Genomic DNA, 17280 nt, shown 5'->3' on the forward strand with positions numbered 1-17280 from the left:
GGAGGGAGGAAGGGAGAGAAAAGAAAAGTGGTTTGAATGACAGTTGGCCATGGCGTTTTTTTGCTGTTTTGGTTGCCTTGCCCTAGTCGCTTCCATTCTTGCAAATCATTTGCCCTTATTATTATTGTGTGTATCCTTTGGTATTTCTCTTACGAAAATCCCCCCAACATTGACTTGCTTGCTCTTTTCTGGGTTTGCGACAGTGGCATCTGTGTTTTTGCTCGTTTTGTGGCCTATTGCCTAATCGCGTTCCATTCTTTTGCAAATATTGCTATCTATTGTGTGTGGTCTATCCTGTTGGTATTCTCTTTGCAAAATCCCACAGTGGACTTGCTTGCTCTTTTCTGGGTTGAGACAGTGGCATGCATTTTTTGCTGTTTTTTGGTCTTGCCTAGTCGCTTCCATTGCTTGCAAATTGCTATTATTGTTGTTGTTATCCTTTGGTATTCTTTGCAAAATCCCCCCACATGGTACTTGCTTGCTTGCTTTCTGGGTTGAGACAGTGGCATGCGATTTTTTGCTGTTTTGTTGGTCCTTGCCTAGTCGCTTCCATTCTTGCAAATATTGCTATTATTATTGTTGTTATCCTTTGGTATTCTCTTACAAAATCCCCCCCCATGACTTGCTTGCTCTTTTTGGGTTGAGACAGTGGCATGCTTTTTGCTGTTTTTGGTCTTGCCTAGTCGCTTCCCTCTGCAAATATTGCTATTATTGTTGTTGTTATCCTTTGGTATTCTCTTTGCAAAATCCCCCCACATGGACTTGCTTGCTCTTTTCTGGGTTGGACAGTGTGCATGCATTTTTCCTGTGTTATGGCATGCCTAGTACTTCTTGCAAATTATTATTATTATGCGGCTCCACCCCCAGAGGGTGGAAACTCCACCCCTGACATGTGGCTCTGCCCCCGGATAGTGGAAGCTCCACCCTGGCATGCGCGCTCTCGCCCCAGAGGGTGGAAGCTCCACCCCCCCCAGCTTTGGCCCCCCCAGTTGTCTGAGGGACAGCAACCCGGCCCCCGGCTCAAAAAGGTTGCTACCCCTGCTGTAAAGATTATGTACCTGGAACTTCAGGCTCTGCTAGTGTATAAACGTGTGACTTGAAGCAGGGGGTACCCATTATTTTTAAAGGCAGGCTCCAGAAATATACTGTCCCAATCCACAGCTCACAGGCATGGACACAGATTACATTCCAAGGCATAGCTGTGTCCAAACATAGATAAGAGACACAGATCCTTTATATCTTTAATGTTTTCACACGGAAGGCACCAGAAACACACCATTATTTCAAGAGTATGCCCACAAAATGTTGGGCCTATGATGCAGATAGTTATGCTATTGGGTCTAAAAGTGCATTTAAAAAAATAAATAGATGTGGCTTGAACCCAAGGGCAATTTTGGTGTCTTGTATAAAAACAAGAGTGACCCCAGTGTTTTGGAATGCTGTTAAGCACTGGATTGTGTTGTAGCACATTTGTGAAGTCTGTGGATTTGAAGTGTTTCTAGGTTAAATTATGATTTATGCTTCTGATGTAGGTTTCTGACCCATGCTGTGTCATAAAGTGCTGGATCTATTATTATTTCAAGCAATGCATGAATGCCGACATGAACTGATGTTTCACTGTGGATCTAGGATATCTCAGTGTAAAAAACAGTGCCTTCCGATTCCTTGCAGCCTCAGATTCAGGGGTAAAGTGGAAATTCCTGGCACAGAATGGGTGTGTGACTTCAAGTTGCCTGTCAATTCATGGCAACCACATATCAGAGCTTTCATCTGAGGCACAGAACACACCTAAAATATAAATATCTAAAAATCCCTAAGATTATATCTTAGGTTAAAGAAGAACAATATGAAGTCAATGTGTCTAAAATAATACAGAGGATCCAGCACTATTTTACCCAATCCCGTACCATTGCCTGAAGTTATCCAATATGGTGCCTGGTACTACTGAACTATAAATAATATAATATAATATTTATTGTTATACCACCCTGTGGCGAACCAATCCAGGCAGTTGACAACAGTAAATATAACAGAGTAAATATAAAATTAAAACATTATAATCCCTCCCCTCCTTATGAAAGTATTGAAAATGACAGATTAAAACACAATATCCAACATAAAACATAATTAAAACAAACTAAAAACCCTGGTGTCCCTCTGGAGATCCTCAACCATCACTGAGATGGGGCCACGAGAGGAAAGAGGGGATCAGGGAGCCCAGGCGGGATGGTTAATCTGGAAAGGCCGCCTGCCGGAAGAGATTCGTCTTGACAGCTTTTTTAAAGCTGTCTAATGATGTCAACTGACGGATCTCATCCGGCAGGTCGTTCCAGAGTTTGGGGGCGACAGCAGAAAACGCCCTCTGGGAGGTCGCCACAAGCCTAGATTTTAGAGGCTGCAGTAAGTTCCTCCCAGAGGACCGGAGAGCGCGGGGAGGATTATACGGGAGGAGGCAGTCCCTGAGATAGCTTGGACCCAAGCCATTTAGGGCTTTAAAGGTAATAACCAATACCTTGTACCGGGCCCGGAAGCTAATAGGCAGCCAGTGGAGGGACCTCAGAACCGGAGTAATGTGGTCCCTCCTAGATGTACCAGAAATAAGCCTGGCTGCCAACTACACAATAAGGCTGAGAGGAAAAGTAAAAAACAAACGAACAAGGAAGCAGCTCCCATAATGCAAGCACTGTGGCCCTGCCCTGTCTTAAGCACCGTCATACTCATTCTTGACAAAGTGTTGTATCAGTCCTTCTTACACCAAACAGATAAGTTCCCTGCCCACTCTACGTAGTGCCCTGCCTCTGCCACTCCTCTGCCCATTAGCCAATTGTTAAGGGTTTTCTCCACTACTCCCTGCTGGTTAACTGATCCCTTGAAAAGCAAGTTGCAGGTAATCTCTCTTGCCCAGGCAGACCAGAAGTAAAAGGAAATATAGGGGGGTCTTCATACATATGTGTTCTATTACAGTGAGATGTTCAACAGGTTCAACTTCTCTATGAAAAGCTGCAACCATCAAAAAGACTTCTTCTACACAACTGTTGAAGCCAGTTAAACTGTTGAATTGTGGCTCTCCAGATATTGCTGGACTGCAGCTCCCATCAACTCTAGCCACCACAGTCATCCATAACAATGGTGCCTCCATCCCACCCAAATTTTGGACTACAACTCCCTGGACCACAATTCCTGGCCATTGGTGATCCTGGCTGGAACTTATGGAAGTCGAGTCCAAAACATCTTCAGAGCATCACGTTTCCTTTTAACCCTGGGAAACCCATTTCCCAAATTCAGCCAAATCTATTTGTTCAAATTATAAACTGAACAATGCAAATTAAATCATCAGAATTATACAGAACAATTCAAAGCAGGAATTTGTTCCAGCACCTTCTGTTTTTCCCCTGTGATCTTGTGAAGGTCAGCACCCCACAACTATTTATATGATGAAAAGGCCCAATTGTGCAGTATCAGTTCCTACTTACGGTTAGGGAGGTGAAGGTCAGGCAGATCCCACTAAAGCCATTCAGAGAAAGGCCGAGAAAAATCAGCGGGGAAAGGACTGGGAGGACAGAACAGAAACATGGGATAAACAGATGAGTTGCGGCCATGAAGAAATGTATGTCTGTGTGATTGTGACCAAAAAAAAATCCAGAAAATAATGGCCTGGAGATGAACATTATCAAAGCTTCAAACCTAACACAAGTCATGTATATGAAGGGATGGAATAGATGAAAGGTTGTAATTTTGCAACCTGGGGAACCAGCCCATCTTCCTAACATGTAAGAGATGTTTGGCATGAAATGGACTGCCTCAAAAGGTGAAGCAGCCTCTCCTTCATGGATTTTTTTTAACTGAGGTGAGATGGCCACCTCTCAAAGATGCTTTAGTTGGGGATTCCCACACTGGCAGGTGGGAGGAATAGAAGACTCTCCTAATTCTGTGTTTCTTTATTTTCTGAAGTCATGGCTTTCCTAGCACTGTCCCTCACATCTCACCACTCCTGCCTGCCATAGATCAAAACAAGAACCCTTTTGCTCCAGCAAGTGGAAGGAGAGGATGCCAATGGGACCAGGAGATTCAGGATAATCAAAGCTGCAGAGGAATTCTCCTGTACAGCTGTAGGACTATCAATAGGGGTTTGGGTAGATGTTGTCCTAGATTTGAGCCTAGCAATCCTCATTATAAATTAGTCTGAGTGACAATAGTTGCCCATTCAGCAGGGGGCATGGTTCTCACCTGGTGGATTGTAGGCAGCCAGGGCCATAAGAGCACAGGAGATAGCAAAGCTTGCACTGTAAAGAAAACAACAGACAGGTTCATTACACCTATAATAGAAACCAACCCCAGTCAGAACCCACAGGATATGATCTTTCACCTTCTACTGGACCTGAATAAATATGTAACCTGGTAAGTAGCTTTGTTTGCCTTAGCAGCTAAAAAAGTCAGGAATAAGTATATAACAGGGATAGCCATAAACTGTAAAGGTGATGACTATATTTGACAAAAACTTTAATGGGCATAATGACAATTGTTTGTTTGTTTAGAAATCCTGTACCAGACATAAGGTACCCACATTGTAGATATAATTTAGATGTATTGTTAATCTGTTATATTATTATATTGTTATATGTATTGTTGTATTGTTGTGCTGTGCAATGACCTTTGGTCAAAAGCAATAAAATTTTGATTGAAAACAACAGACACTTCAGAACAATGCAGAGCTAAGTTGTATCCTCAAAGAGATGCTCAACCATCATTTTGGGGGAGTCACTGTCCACATATTTGTATTTCCCCATATCCCAAATTATAATCCATTCTCATACCCATCTCACTTACCTACCTCCAAGTAATCCTTTCTGAACAGGTCTGGCCCAGCCATTAGGCAGATTTAGGCAGCTGCCTCAGGCTGATACAGCAGACACAACCCCTTTGTTCTGCCCCATGAATGCTCTAGCTGTCTTACTCCACTGTAAAAGAGCTGTGCACACCACAGAGTTTGTGATGGGGCCTAACTATTGGCATACTAGCTCAAGGTGCAGTGTTAAGAACACAATCCTGCTACCACTACCCCTTCCCAAGTACAGTGGTGCCTCGGGTTACGAAATTAATTCGTTCCGTGGCACCGTTCGTAACCCGAAAAGCCTTCGTAAGCCGAATTGCCATAGGCGCTAATGGGGAAAAGCCGCGATTCCGTGCGAAAAAGCCGAAAAAAGCACCAAAAGTTTTTTTCGTAACCCGAAAAAAACATTCGTAACCCGGAACAATGTTTTCCTATGGGATTTTTTCGTATCCCGAAAATTTCGTAACCTGGGTATTTCGTATCCCGAGGTACCACTGTATAGGCATAGCTCAGTTAACAAAACCTTTGACAGTGAGGCTCCTTTTTGCAAAGTCTTTTTCTGCCCAGCCAGCCTGTCTGCTTTTCCTCCTTGTCTTCCTTCTAGATGATAGTATTGCTGTTGTTGTTTTTTACAGTACTTGAATTGACAGGGTGATGAAGAACTGGAGAAACACAGAGTTTCAGCTGCTGGGTTGCAGCAACATGTCTGCAGTGAATATTGCAATAAAGCCTGAGCAGGGAAAGAATGGGATACCCTTCAACCAATCCTACTCTACTTATGTATGCTTACCTACAAGAGGCAAAGTTAGAGCAACTGCCTCTAGAATCCCTTATTGAGCATCCATAAACAGCAAAATGCAGAAAAAGTGGGAGAACACATTAGCCTGCTTTGCCAACTACCCTCAGCAGGTTAAGAAAGCATAGAGCTATAAGTTTGGACACTAAAATTAAATCACAGCAAAAACAGAGGTGAGTCTAAGAAAAACAATATCTGGATGCATTTTCAAATAAACTTTCAAGTGGTCTGTAGAAGGCTCAATGTGTTTTTAACTCTTTATGCAAGGCTGACCTATTTTTGTTTTGTTTTGTTTTCATTTCCCATGTTTATAGTTAGTTTTGAATAAAATTTTTAGTGAAACATGTTGAACTGCTCTTTTGTGTGTGTGTGTTACAGGAATCTATTCCTATCCTTTCCATGTTATTTCTGCCTTTGAGACCAAATTTTCTGTTAATGTAGTGTCCAAGAACGTTAACTGAGGTATTTTCCAAGTATTCTTTCATTTGAACATCCACACACTTCCAGTTTCTACCTTCCGATGAGGCGGAGCGGTCTTGGGCCAATGCGGTCCATGAATATCCCAAGAGGCAAGGTGGCAGCACTCAGTAAGAAGGAGCCAATAGTGAAACCTAGGTTAAGCATTTCTTCCTGTTCCACACAGCTGGGCCAATGGTGAGACATATTGGCTGCTCCAGAGCTATTGGTGCCATTTTCACCTTAAGAGGAAAACACAAACTGGATCAGCATCTTCCAACACAAACCTCAGTTTCACACCCTCCCTCTCCTGGTGCAAGATGGTCCCTTTTCAGCCATAAAGAAGCTCAGTAGAGTTTTGCAACTCCCCTTCCTCACAGGTGTGTTGAACAAAATGCAAATCTAGTAGTCCTACACAACAGGCAAAAATTCAGTGCTTTGGACTATAACTCACAGAATCATCCAGCCAGCATGGCTACTGACTCAGCACTCTGGTTCACTAAATTAAAATAGGTAAGCTGCTTTTTTGCAAGGTGGCAAGTCCATAGCAGTTTCAAGACAGGGAAATCTGTCTAACACAAGGGCTCCCAAGAGAAAGATCAATTAATCACTTCATTTATAACCTGCCTTCTTTCCGAGAATGGGTCTCAACTTGCAATATAAACAAAATACATATAAAGTAGGAGGTGAGGCCATTTTTCTACCCTGTGCCCACTTGGTGGGCCACTGTGTGTGTTTCAGTGCACCCAAAGTGATGTGACATCACTTCCAGCTGCCATTTTAGTTTATTTTTGCAGATATTTCTTTTTCCCACTGTGTTTTTGGGGGATTTCAAGGGCTTTGAAGTGTTGGGGTACCACTACGGTTTCATCACATTTTGGCCAGTTTGGGGGCAAAAAAACCCTATTCAAAAATTAACCCAAGTATGGGGGTCTAGGGGCTTTGGGAGACTTCTGAAATAGCACTTGGAGTTCCCAAGGACTGAATGTGACCCACAGGCTTCATTTTGCCTGCCTGCTTGCCTGCCTGTCTACAGAATTAAAACCATTTAAAACTGTTACTGAAAAGCATAGGTTCTCGGCCCGGCCTGGCAGGAAACGGAAACGAGTGGGGAACAGATTTCACTGCATGCACCCGTCCCCCACTCATTCCGCACTCATCCCTACTCCTTCCGTTCCGTGCTCAGAACGGAACAGAAGGAACGGAAGGAAAGCAGTGTGATAAAGCGCAAAGAAATCTCTACATGTAAAACAATCTGTTTCCCAAAGCCTACTGGAATAGAAAGTTCTTCACCTGCTGATGAAGGAATAGTAAGAAGGAAGCCAGCCTTGCCTCCACAGGTGTTGCCAGGGAGAGAACAATGTGTCTGCAGGGCAAGGCCTTCTGGAATGTGTGTGTTGGGGGCATAATTGCTTTGATCAGTACTTACAAAGGAAGCAGGGCTTCCTAAGTTTTATTCCTCAACAGCAGGAGCAAAATGAGATGTGTGTGTGCCTTTAAGTTACCTACTGACTCCATGAACATCAAAGTGTTTTCTTAGGCAAGGAATCCTTAGGGGTGGTTTTGCCAGTTCTGAAATATAACCTACAGCAGCTGGCATTCCTTGGTGGTCTCCCATCCAAGTACCAACCAAGGATGGCCCTTAGCTTAGCTTCTAAGATCAGATGGGATCTAGTGCCTTTAGGGTATTTGGCCATTTGTAATTTGTGAATGGCCTAAGGTAGGGGGAGAAGTTTATCTGTCCAATGTGAAAGAAGTGTGGTGGGCAATAAACTGCAGAGGGCAATAGCATGTAAAGCAAACTTTGGGGGAAAGGACTGTTCTGCAAGAAAGAGAGGGATTATCTAGAGCAGCAACCTATGAGGAAAATAGTGGAAGAGCAGAGCATTGTTGCTCAGGGCTAATCCATACATTATGCTTAGGATGTGATGACTTCACAATGCTGCCATCGGCAAATGGGCAGCGCTGGCTACCATGTTTTATTTCCACCACATTAATCTATTCTGTTCTATTTACACCCTGTCCTTCAAAAAAAAAAAAACCCAGATAGCTAACAGCAAGGTAAAAATAAAACACAGTAAATAATCATCCAGTGAAACCAATAAATGGTCAGTAACAAATTTGATTGTTAACAAAAGCTAACTGCTCATGAATGCTTAAAGAAATGGGATTCAGCTTCATGTCAAAATGTCACAGAAGTTAGCACCAGGTAGGTCTCTTGAGAGAAGGGTACTCCAGAGGCAGTGTACCAGCACAGAGATTCCTCCATCACATGAAATGTTCCCTCTGCATGTAGAGCCACCCCTCTGTAGGCCTAGCCACAGCCAGCACAGGAGACAATGACACAAGGAAATATGGCCACATGATGTAAAGTGTGGTATCTTACACTGTTTTATGATGGTAGAAATGGGAAGCCATCATGTGGAAGGTGTCTCAAGCATGGAGTTTCCATGCGATTTGCCCAGTGTACCTACCAGCATGGTGTGAGAGCCAGCATGGTGTAGTGGTCTGAGCATTGAACTATGAGTTTGGAGATGAGGTTTTGATTCCCTGCTTGGCCATGGAAACCCTCTGAGTGATCTTGGGCTAGTCACACAGTCTGAGCTCCAGAAAAAAACCCTGATAGGATTGCCTTAATAAATAATAATAAAACTTTTATTTGTATCCCGCTTTTCTGTGACAAGACAATCAAAGCGGCTCACAACACATTAAAATCCACATTTACAGCATGGTGTCCCAAATTCCCCCCCTTAAAACAGGATTAAACATGTTACAATTAAAATATCTATTAAAACAGAATTTACATTTATACACACACACACACAGTATAATAACGAGGACAGAGCGGTGGGCTGATACATGATGTGAGGGGCAATTATTCTGTGGCCGGGCACTTTTATTCAGGAAAGGCCTGCCGGAAGAGATCCGTCTTGACAGCTTTTTTAAAGCTAAGCTGGCGATTTGACGGATCTTGTCCAGCGGGCCGTTCCATAGTTTGAGAGCAATTGCAGAAAAGGCCCTCTGGGAGGTAGAATTTAGTCTGGTTTTTAAAGACTGCAATAGATTCCTCCCAGAGGACCTGAGTGTGCGGGGCAGATTATATGGGAGCAGGTGATCCCTCAAATAGGTTAGGCCCAAACCATGTAGGACTTTAAAGGTTATAACAAACACCTTGTACTGTGCCCGGAAACTTAGGGTCACCATAAGTCAGAAATGACTTGAAGGCACACATCATCATCAACAACAACCTTACAGCTGTGTACATATTCTACACATTTTGTCAGTCACACATATCCCAATAACATCATATACCATAGTAGAGTTCGACTGTTAAGTCTTAGCAAAACTGAAGGCAAAGTGCCAATTTCTAGTGATCCTCTCTCCCTTTTTTTATCTAAGCCATTTCTACAGCGCAACATTAATTTCACCAACACAACCATCACTACCAGACCCATTCTTTAACTCTGCTTCCCACTCCCAACAAGCCCAGAATAAGTCTGTCTGGTTTCAAAAAAGTTACAAATGTAGTGACAACCTCAGGATGACTGTGTACCTCAACCAGAGCTTGGAAAACTTCTTTTTAAACTACTGCTCCAGAGTTCCCCAGCCAAAGAGACCACTGGCCAGGCTGGTTGTAGGTTCCTAGGAGGTATACTTCAAAAAAGGAACTTTCCCAAACTCTGACCCCAACATTATAGATACTGGAGAATGGGTGCTGTAGTGCTTTATGGGGAAAACTGGTGGAGGGGTTGCATAAGGGCACCATCACCCTTTGTCCATCCCCTCTCACTCTTCTGCTTTGCCTCTCCTCCCTCCTCCTCATCTTGGCTAGCAGGGTCCTGTTCTTCTCCCTCTCCACTCACCTATGCACACGTGGGAGTAAAAGCCTTCATGTTTGAGCATGATGAGCAGGGAGCCCCAGCCCAGCAGAACTGCTGAGAAGAAGAGATTTTCTACCACTGCAGTGCAAGCCATCCACCAGCGTCGCCGGTAGGCCTGTTGCAGGGTTGGTGCCATTTTTCCTCAGGTGTAGAGACCAATCTGTAAAGAAAGAAAGGTCAACTGTCAGCCTTCCTGCCCTCTAGTTCTCCTGATACCCAAATTGCAAAGATCAACACAGCCAACCAATACATGCAAACTACTGTGAGCCAAAAGCAAGACATTGGAGTGACCAGGGAATCACAGAATGATGATGAGCAAGGAGCAGGAAGCAAACAGGATGCAAAGCAAAGCACCAGCTGCCACTTTATGGAGTCAGGAAGTCATGACTGAAAACCCAGAGATCAGAAAAACAAAATATTCTATCCTTCATAGTAAACTAGAGCTAGTTCTAATGCAGCACCCTGCCTTTATAACATAATGCATTGGAGTGGGAGTAGCCCTTCTGCTGCTTATTAAAAAAAATAAAAGTAGAAAATAGCTATCAGGGCATAGGAAAATAAGAAGGGGGCAAGTCTTTGTAGAGGGTGAATACACAACATCCAAGGCCAAACACACAGCAGCCAGAGGACAAACAGCTGCTAGAATTTCACACTCTGTTTTCCCCTCAACCACACTGTCATTTGCATTGTGCTGCTGAAGTGAGAGGAGGCCATCCTGGCTGCATGCAGAAGGCCAGGAGATCCAGAGAAGCTGCATCCCTCCCCCCCACCACCACCACTTCCCAGGGAAAAAAACATACATCAGATCTGCCACCTGCTCTCTGAGTCACTGCACATTTTGTTCCCCTCTCCCAGCCTTTTTTTTTTTAAAAAAAAAAGAAATGTGAAATTTACTCTTTTTCTAAATGGAATGCCATTCAAAATTGTAGCAATGGGGTAGATGATAGATTACATTAAATTATAACAACCACCATTTAAAAATTGAATTTTGGATACCAAGGAAAATGTGACACAGCAGCATCTTCTTGAGAGAAGGCTTCCGGGTTCCACACAATGCAAGATTTAAGTTCAGAAATCAGTAGGACCTAAGCGTGGAGTAACCTTTGCCTAAGTCACTTAAAAGCTTTCAGCCCAGGTATCCGCTGCTGATAGACAGTGGCAGAGTAGTGGTTACAGTGTCAGATTAGGACTGAGGAAACTTGGGTTCAAATCCTTAATCAGCTGTTAACCTCCGTGTGGCTTTGGGCCAGTCATCCTCTCTCAACCTAACCTACCTTGCAAGGTTATTGTGAGGAAAAAGTTATATTACAGGGAACCATGTATATAGTCTTAAACTCTTTGGAGGAAAAATAGACATAGATATCATGGACTAAATAAAATATAAATAATAAATAACATATTGCAAGTATAGTATTTAAGAAACCTACTGGATATATTCATGCATAAGTCTAGAAATTTTCATCAAAAAAATAACCCCCCAAAGGTGAAAGGCAACAGTGTAATCTGTCCTGAAGCAATGATACCCCACTCTTGCTCTTATCCATCCAGCCTTTAGTGTGAGCACAAACAGTGACACCTGCTCAAATTTTGTAAGTTCTTTGGCATTGTTTCCTTTGTTTCATTCTTTAGATCCTTTGTTACATGTCCCTAATTTTTATCCTCGATTTATCCACAAGTCGTATCAAAATCCATAATTATGCCCCCCCAAACCTGCCCTCATGACCTTATACATGAGGTCAACTTACAGTCAAGTATATACAATAAATCTTCTGTAGCCTTCAAACTCTGTATAGTAAATACCTCTGGAAAGAGTATGCCATGCTACATGCATTTGGTTGACTATCTGCATGAAACCTGTGTTTGTGTAACTCTTTCTGAATAGGTTCCAAGTAGACATTCGACCAAATGCAGCTAATCCAGGGACAGGGCTTATGGCTGCATTCCAGTCAGCCATGTTCAATGTGTGCTATTTGAACATCTGGATGATACTTTACCTATGAATTAGGAGGTCCCTCTGCTGTGAACTCAATTTAGCCAACTTTTTTTTCAATCTCATTCCTGGCTTATTGCACAAGGGTAATGTATTGGTCTACTTTACAGGGCTGTTGTTAAGTGTTAATGAGATCATGTCCACCAAGTATCCCAAACAAGCAGGAAGTTGCTGCTACATTATGAAAGGTGAAGTATTATAAGTAGCAAAGGAAAGCTCAAAAACGTATTTCTATCATGTGCCTTCTCACCATGCAGAAGCCAAATTGTTCAACCGCACTACCTTATCCTTACTTGTAAGGGATCCAAGTGTTATGCCAACTTCCTGCGTCCTGAAGGCAGTCTTTTGATTTTGAACATTTGGGGTCGGCACGTCTGATGGCGTCCCACAGATATTACAGGGCAGATCCTGTCTGGTCGAATAATTTCTGGAAATAAAGCAGGAGGAGGAAGTCAACAACTTGGTAATGAAATTCAGTGATGACACTAAATCTAATAGCATCCATAAACAAGCACAATCAAGGAGGGGAGGAAGGGAGAGGGACAAACCCTCATAGCTCTTTCATTAGGAAGAACAAGGAAAAATGCCAGAAAACTACACCACATGATTTAGCATGGACTTTTTTTTAAAAAAAAAGAAAGAATGAAAAGAAAGGGCACTAAACACAGATGTTGCTTGTGGGGTCCATTGCTAGCAAGCAGTTGTTGTTGTACAGGCCTATGCTGTTGAACACAAGAGAGTATTGTAGAAACTGAAGGAAAAGAGCTGGCCTATTCAACAGAGATGAGGGACAAGCAGGAGATGAAGGTAGCCAGCTTCCTTGGGCTAATACGAGTTTCCCAGTATGTCATAGACAGGGTATTAAAACCTTTTAATTTTTCAGACTATGAGTCCCAGAAAGCCTTCCTCCCATTGAGCCACCATAGCCATGCCTTTTGTGGGATGCTGGGATTTCTTTTCCCCTATAACTCAAAAAGTAAAGTATCCAAAACTTTGAGTGTAGGATAGATGTCAAGGCTGGAATGTTCTATGGCATCAACCACCTTAAAAGAAAGCAAGTGGGATGGAAGAACTGACTCAGTAAAGTATATGCCTGTATCTTTATTCTCTTCTTTCACAGCTGCCCTAACTATATTTCTACACAGGAAGAGGGAATGTGAGTTACAAAAATAAATAGTACATACTTAAATATTTTGTCAGTCTTTCATCCAACAGGATTAAATGACTCCACTGTGGAAGTACACTAATATACTATCATGACAAGTAGGCCTGAAAACCGAGACATTTTGAAATGTTATTTTAAAGAAAAGCAAATGACTGTTCCTCATGCAAGCAACAAAAAACTTGGAAAGCATCTGGGCAGCATGTGTTAACAATTAAAAAGGCAGCTGAGATAAACATCTACAAAAGAGGCTGCAGCACAGCTCCTGGGCAGAAAGATCTAATCCCTTTCCTCCTTTGCTTTTATTAGTACTCACCAAAAAAAGGGAAATTATGGCGGTGGAGGGTCAGAGAAAAAGGCCCTCAGATAGGCGAAAACCATATGAAGTTGCAGTCTAATACGCAGTGAAAGTTATTTAAAGCAAAGCTTGCATAATATATTCTGAGCTCTGGCTGCCATTTATATACATGGCACTTTTAATGTGTGACTATGAGCCTGCATGGCATAGTTGCCTGAATGCTGGGACTACCACCCTGGAGCTCAGGGCTTGATTCCCCATTTGGCCATGGAAATCCACTGACTGACCTTGGGCAAGTCACTCACACTCAGCCCTAGAAAACCTTGCTATAGGTTCACCTTAGGGTTGCCGTAAGTGGGAAACAACATGATGGCAACAAGAAGATGAGTATATATGTGCCTTAAAGTCACCTGTTGACTTACAGGAACTGCATGAATTTCATAGGGTTTTATTAGACAAGGAATACTCAAGGGTGTTTTGGCCAGTTCCTTCCTCTGAAATATAGCCTACAGCACCTTGTTAGTCATTAGCGATCTCCCATCCTAGTACTAACCAGGACTGACCCTGATCAGATCACGATCAGACGGGATCTGGTGCCTTTGGGGTGTTTAAGCCAATGAGAATAAAAACAAGACCTTCTCCATCAAATGACTTACAATACAAACTTTGGCAATGAAAGGCAAGAGAGTAAAAGGAAGCAGGGAGAAGGGAAGGGAACAGTTATAGGATCTTTCCCTCTTTCCTGATTCTGTGAGTTACTGAGCTATAAAAAGCCAACCTGCCTGGCATCCAGGTGCACTGAAACAGAGAATGTATGAATGCAACCTCTGTGCTTCTAACTGTGCCTGCCCTGCACTCATCCACCCCACCCTTTGTACCAGTTGGCTGGCAGCAGCAATGGTTGCAACTCAATTGGATTGCTGGGAGCAACAGTGTTACTACCCCTTTGGTGGCTGGGGAGCCTCCCAAGTGTGGACTTAACCAGCCTTTCACTACGACGGCAAGAAAGCAAGCAAAGAAAACCACACTCTCAGGGTGGAGCTGTCCTATGAGTAGGCCTTGAGAAAATATTTCCATGAAATGAAGAAGGGGGTGGGGGGGCAATGAAAGAAATCAGTCCATTAGAACCCATTACATTAACTATTTTGATATGGTTGATGGACTAATCAATAAACCTTTAACTAACTAATCGTGCCACTATGATGGCCTCACAGTCACAGACATGGCTGGGAATCCTCTAAGTAACACTTTGCTTTTCTGATAAGGGAAGGTTCCAGCTGGGCATTAGCATCTCGCCAGGAAATTATCTCTCTAGACATCATAACAACTTAACAGCCTGAGAAGAGAAAGCCTCATAAGCTGAATGAAGCGGTGGCCAGGTTCGGGCAGTTCTGCAGATCGGCTGTCTATCCATTTATGAATTAGGCTGCAATCCCATATATCTGAACTTACATTTTCATGCATATATGCATACAGATACCTGCAATTAAGTCTCATGCCTAGGATTTCAGGGTTAATCTATTCTTACTTTGCTGCTGCTATTTCAGAGGAGTGGACAAAAGTGGATTTTCTGTCCCACACCTCAAAATGTTTTGGGCAGTCCCTGAGGAATGTACTCTGTCAGGACACAAACAGCTGGGATCGCTCCCCGATTTGTGTGCATATTGGGGGGGGGGCACTTCCAGTATGTGACAGACTGAAGTGAATTGTTAAAGCAACAAGTTCAAGTTAGGTAAAGCTTTTTGGACGCATCACATCAAGAAACATGGGTGCCAAGATGGGTGAGACAACAAAACCAAAGTGCCCCAGGGAAGAAAACATCTGTTTGGCTTTGAAGGCAAGGGAGTCCAGCTGTTGCCAGAAAAGCTGCCTCCTTTTATGGAGGGGGAAGGGGCTGCAAGGGTGCCTGGGGTGAGAGGAGCCCAGCTTCCTTGAAAGAGTGGCAAGTCGCATCCACACTGGAGAAACAACCCGGTTTGGCCCCGCTTTAACTTGTTGCCTGGCTCAAGGCTATGGCATTCTGGGAGTTGGAGTATGTTGTGGGGGCCCACAACAAACTCCAACTCCCAGAATGCCATAGCCTTGAGCCAGACAAAGAGTTCAAGCGGAGCCAACCGGGTTATTTCTCCAGTGTGGATGCAGCCCTAGTCTCCTTCCTTCCAAGCCTCCTGGCCCTTATTTATGAAAGGCCCCCCGGTTCCCTCCCTCCCTCGCCGCCTTCTCCTTCTCCCCGAGTCCCAGGGCACAGTCTAAGAAGGCCCTTCCCGAAGCCCCCAAGTGGCCACATGGCCGACATCTTCCCCCTGGCTGCCACGTGGAAGGCCACAACTCCCACAAGGGGCCGCTTGGAAGGGAGGGGGCTCCCAAAGGGCTGGAGGGGTCCCAGCCAGCCCTCCTCCCCCCCCCATGGCCCAGCCTTCCTCCTCCTCCTCCTCCAATCCTAAAGTTTCCCCTCAACTTTTCCAAACTCACCCTCGCCGCCTCCTCCACACTTTCGGGGCTCGGAAGGGAGTCTAGGCAGCTGAGGCTCCCCCCAAAAGGGACTCTGCTCCTCCTCAAGAGAGAAAGGGGGCTTCTTCGGGGGCTCTGCCAAGGCAAGGCGGGCGGCGCTGGCTTCTGGCAGCAGGTTTCCCCGGCGGCGTGCGCCTCTGGCTTCTTCCTTCCTTTCTTTCTGCCAGCCTTTTGGGCTCCGAGGGAAGGGAAGGGAGAGAGAGGCTCGGCCTTTATAAGGGCATGGAGAGTGGGCCAGCCCCTGAGGGGGCCGAGGAAAAGAAGCAGCAGCAGCAGCGCCCACGGTCCACGGACGGAGAGCACGGCCGCCAGGAGCCAGGGCCACTCTCCCCCCGGAGCAGCCCGGCGGCAAAGGCCCCCAGAGAGCGCAAGGGCACCCGGGAGAGGCCCCCTCCTCCTGCCCAGGGTCCCGCCACGGAATGGGGGCCTCCAGGGAAAGGGAGGACAGGGCCAAAGGGGAGCGAAGCAGGCCCACAGGAGGGACCTCCGGAAACACGGGGCAGTCCTTGCCTCTAGGGAAACATAAGGGAAAGCTGGCCCTGAGGAGGAGGCATACAGAGGGAAACGATGGAGATGCCTCCTGTGTTTATGGGCAAGTATTCCCCTCTGTTTCCCTATAGGCAAGCTGCTTTGGGTCACTCAGGTCAGAAGCCATGCCAAAGCCACGCTCCAGTCCTTAGGAATGGAGTGTGGCTTTGGTGTGGCTTCCAGACTCTTAGGATACATGCATCATTTAAACAGCATACCTCCAAAGTGACCCGAAGCAGCTTTATTTTGGCCTGTCTGTACAGGCCCTAGGAGTCCAAGTAGACAATAAGTTGAACATGAGTCAACAGTGTGATGCTGCAGCTAAAAAGGCCAATGCGATTTTAGGCTGCATCAATAAAAGTATAGTGTCTAGATCAAGAGAAGTAATAGTGCCACTCTAATCTGCTTTGGTCAGGCCCCACCTGGAATATCCAGTTCTGGGCACCACAATTCAGAAGGACATTGAGAAACTGGAGCGTGTCCAAAGGAGGGCGCAAAAATGGTGAAGGGTCTGGAAACCATGCCTATGAGGAACGACTCAGGGAGCTGGGGATGTTTGCCTGGAGAAAAGAAGGTTAAGAGGTGATATGATAGCTCTGTTTAAATATTTGAAGGGATGTCATACTGAGGAGGGAGAAACTTGTTTTCTGCTGCTCCAGAGACTAGGACCGAGAGCAATGGATGCAGCTCCCAGGAAAAGAGATTCCACCTCAACATTAGGAGGAACTTCCTGACAGTAAGGGCTGTTCCAGTGGAACACACTTCCTCAGAGTGTAGTGGAGTCTCTTTCCTTGGTGGTCTTTAAGCAGAGGCTGGATGACCATCTG

The 17280-nt window shown here is 44.6% G+C and overlaps 1 protein-coding gene across 2 annotated transcripts in view; it reads right to left on the bottom strand.

Moving 5' to 3' along the window:
• Nucleotides 1-16385, bottom strand: part of SLC43A1 (solute carrier family 43 member 1) — a 44135-nt gene extending 27750 nt beyond the window's left edge. The window contains exons 1-6 of one of the 2 annotated variants that reach the window (XM_042445180.1): nucleotides 15887-16385; nucleotides 12237-12381; nucleotides 9947-10124; nucleotides 6142-6325; nucleotides 4228-4283; nucleotides 3474-3550 (exon numbers count right to left, since the gene is read on the bottom strand). In XM_042445180.1, coding sequence (XP_042301114.1) covers nucleotides 3474-3550; nucleotides 4228-4283; nucleotides 6142-6325; nucleotides 9947-10100 — 471 coding nt within the window. In that variant the 5' untranslated portion in view covers nucleotides 10101-10124; nucleotides 12237-12381; nucleotides 15887-16385. The remainder of the gene's footprint in view (nucleotides 1-3473; nucleotides 3551-4227; nucleotides 4284-6141; nucleotides 6326-9946; nucleotides 10125-12236; nucleotides 12382-15886) is intronic. The other variant, XM_042445179.1, reaches the window with a different exon arrangement.
• Between the last annotated feature and the right edge of the window lie 895 nt (nucleotides 16386-17280).

This window comes from Sceloporus undulatus, chromosome 1 (genome assembly GCF_019175285.1).
Source record: "Sceloporus undulatus isolate JIND9_A2432 ecotype Alabama chromosome 1, SceUnd_v1.1, whole genome shotgun sequence".
Taxonomy (NCBI): domain Eukaryota; kingdom Metazoa; phylum Chordata; class Lepidosauria; order Squamata; family Phrynosomatidae; genus Sceloporus; species Sceloporus undulatus.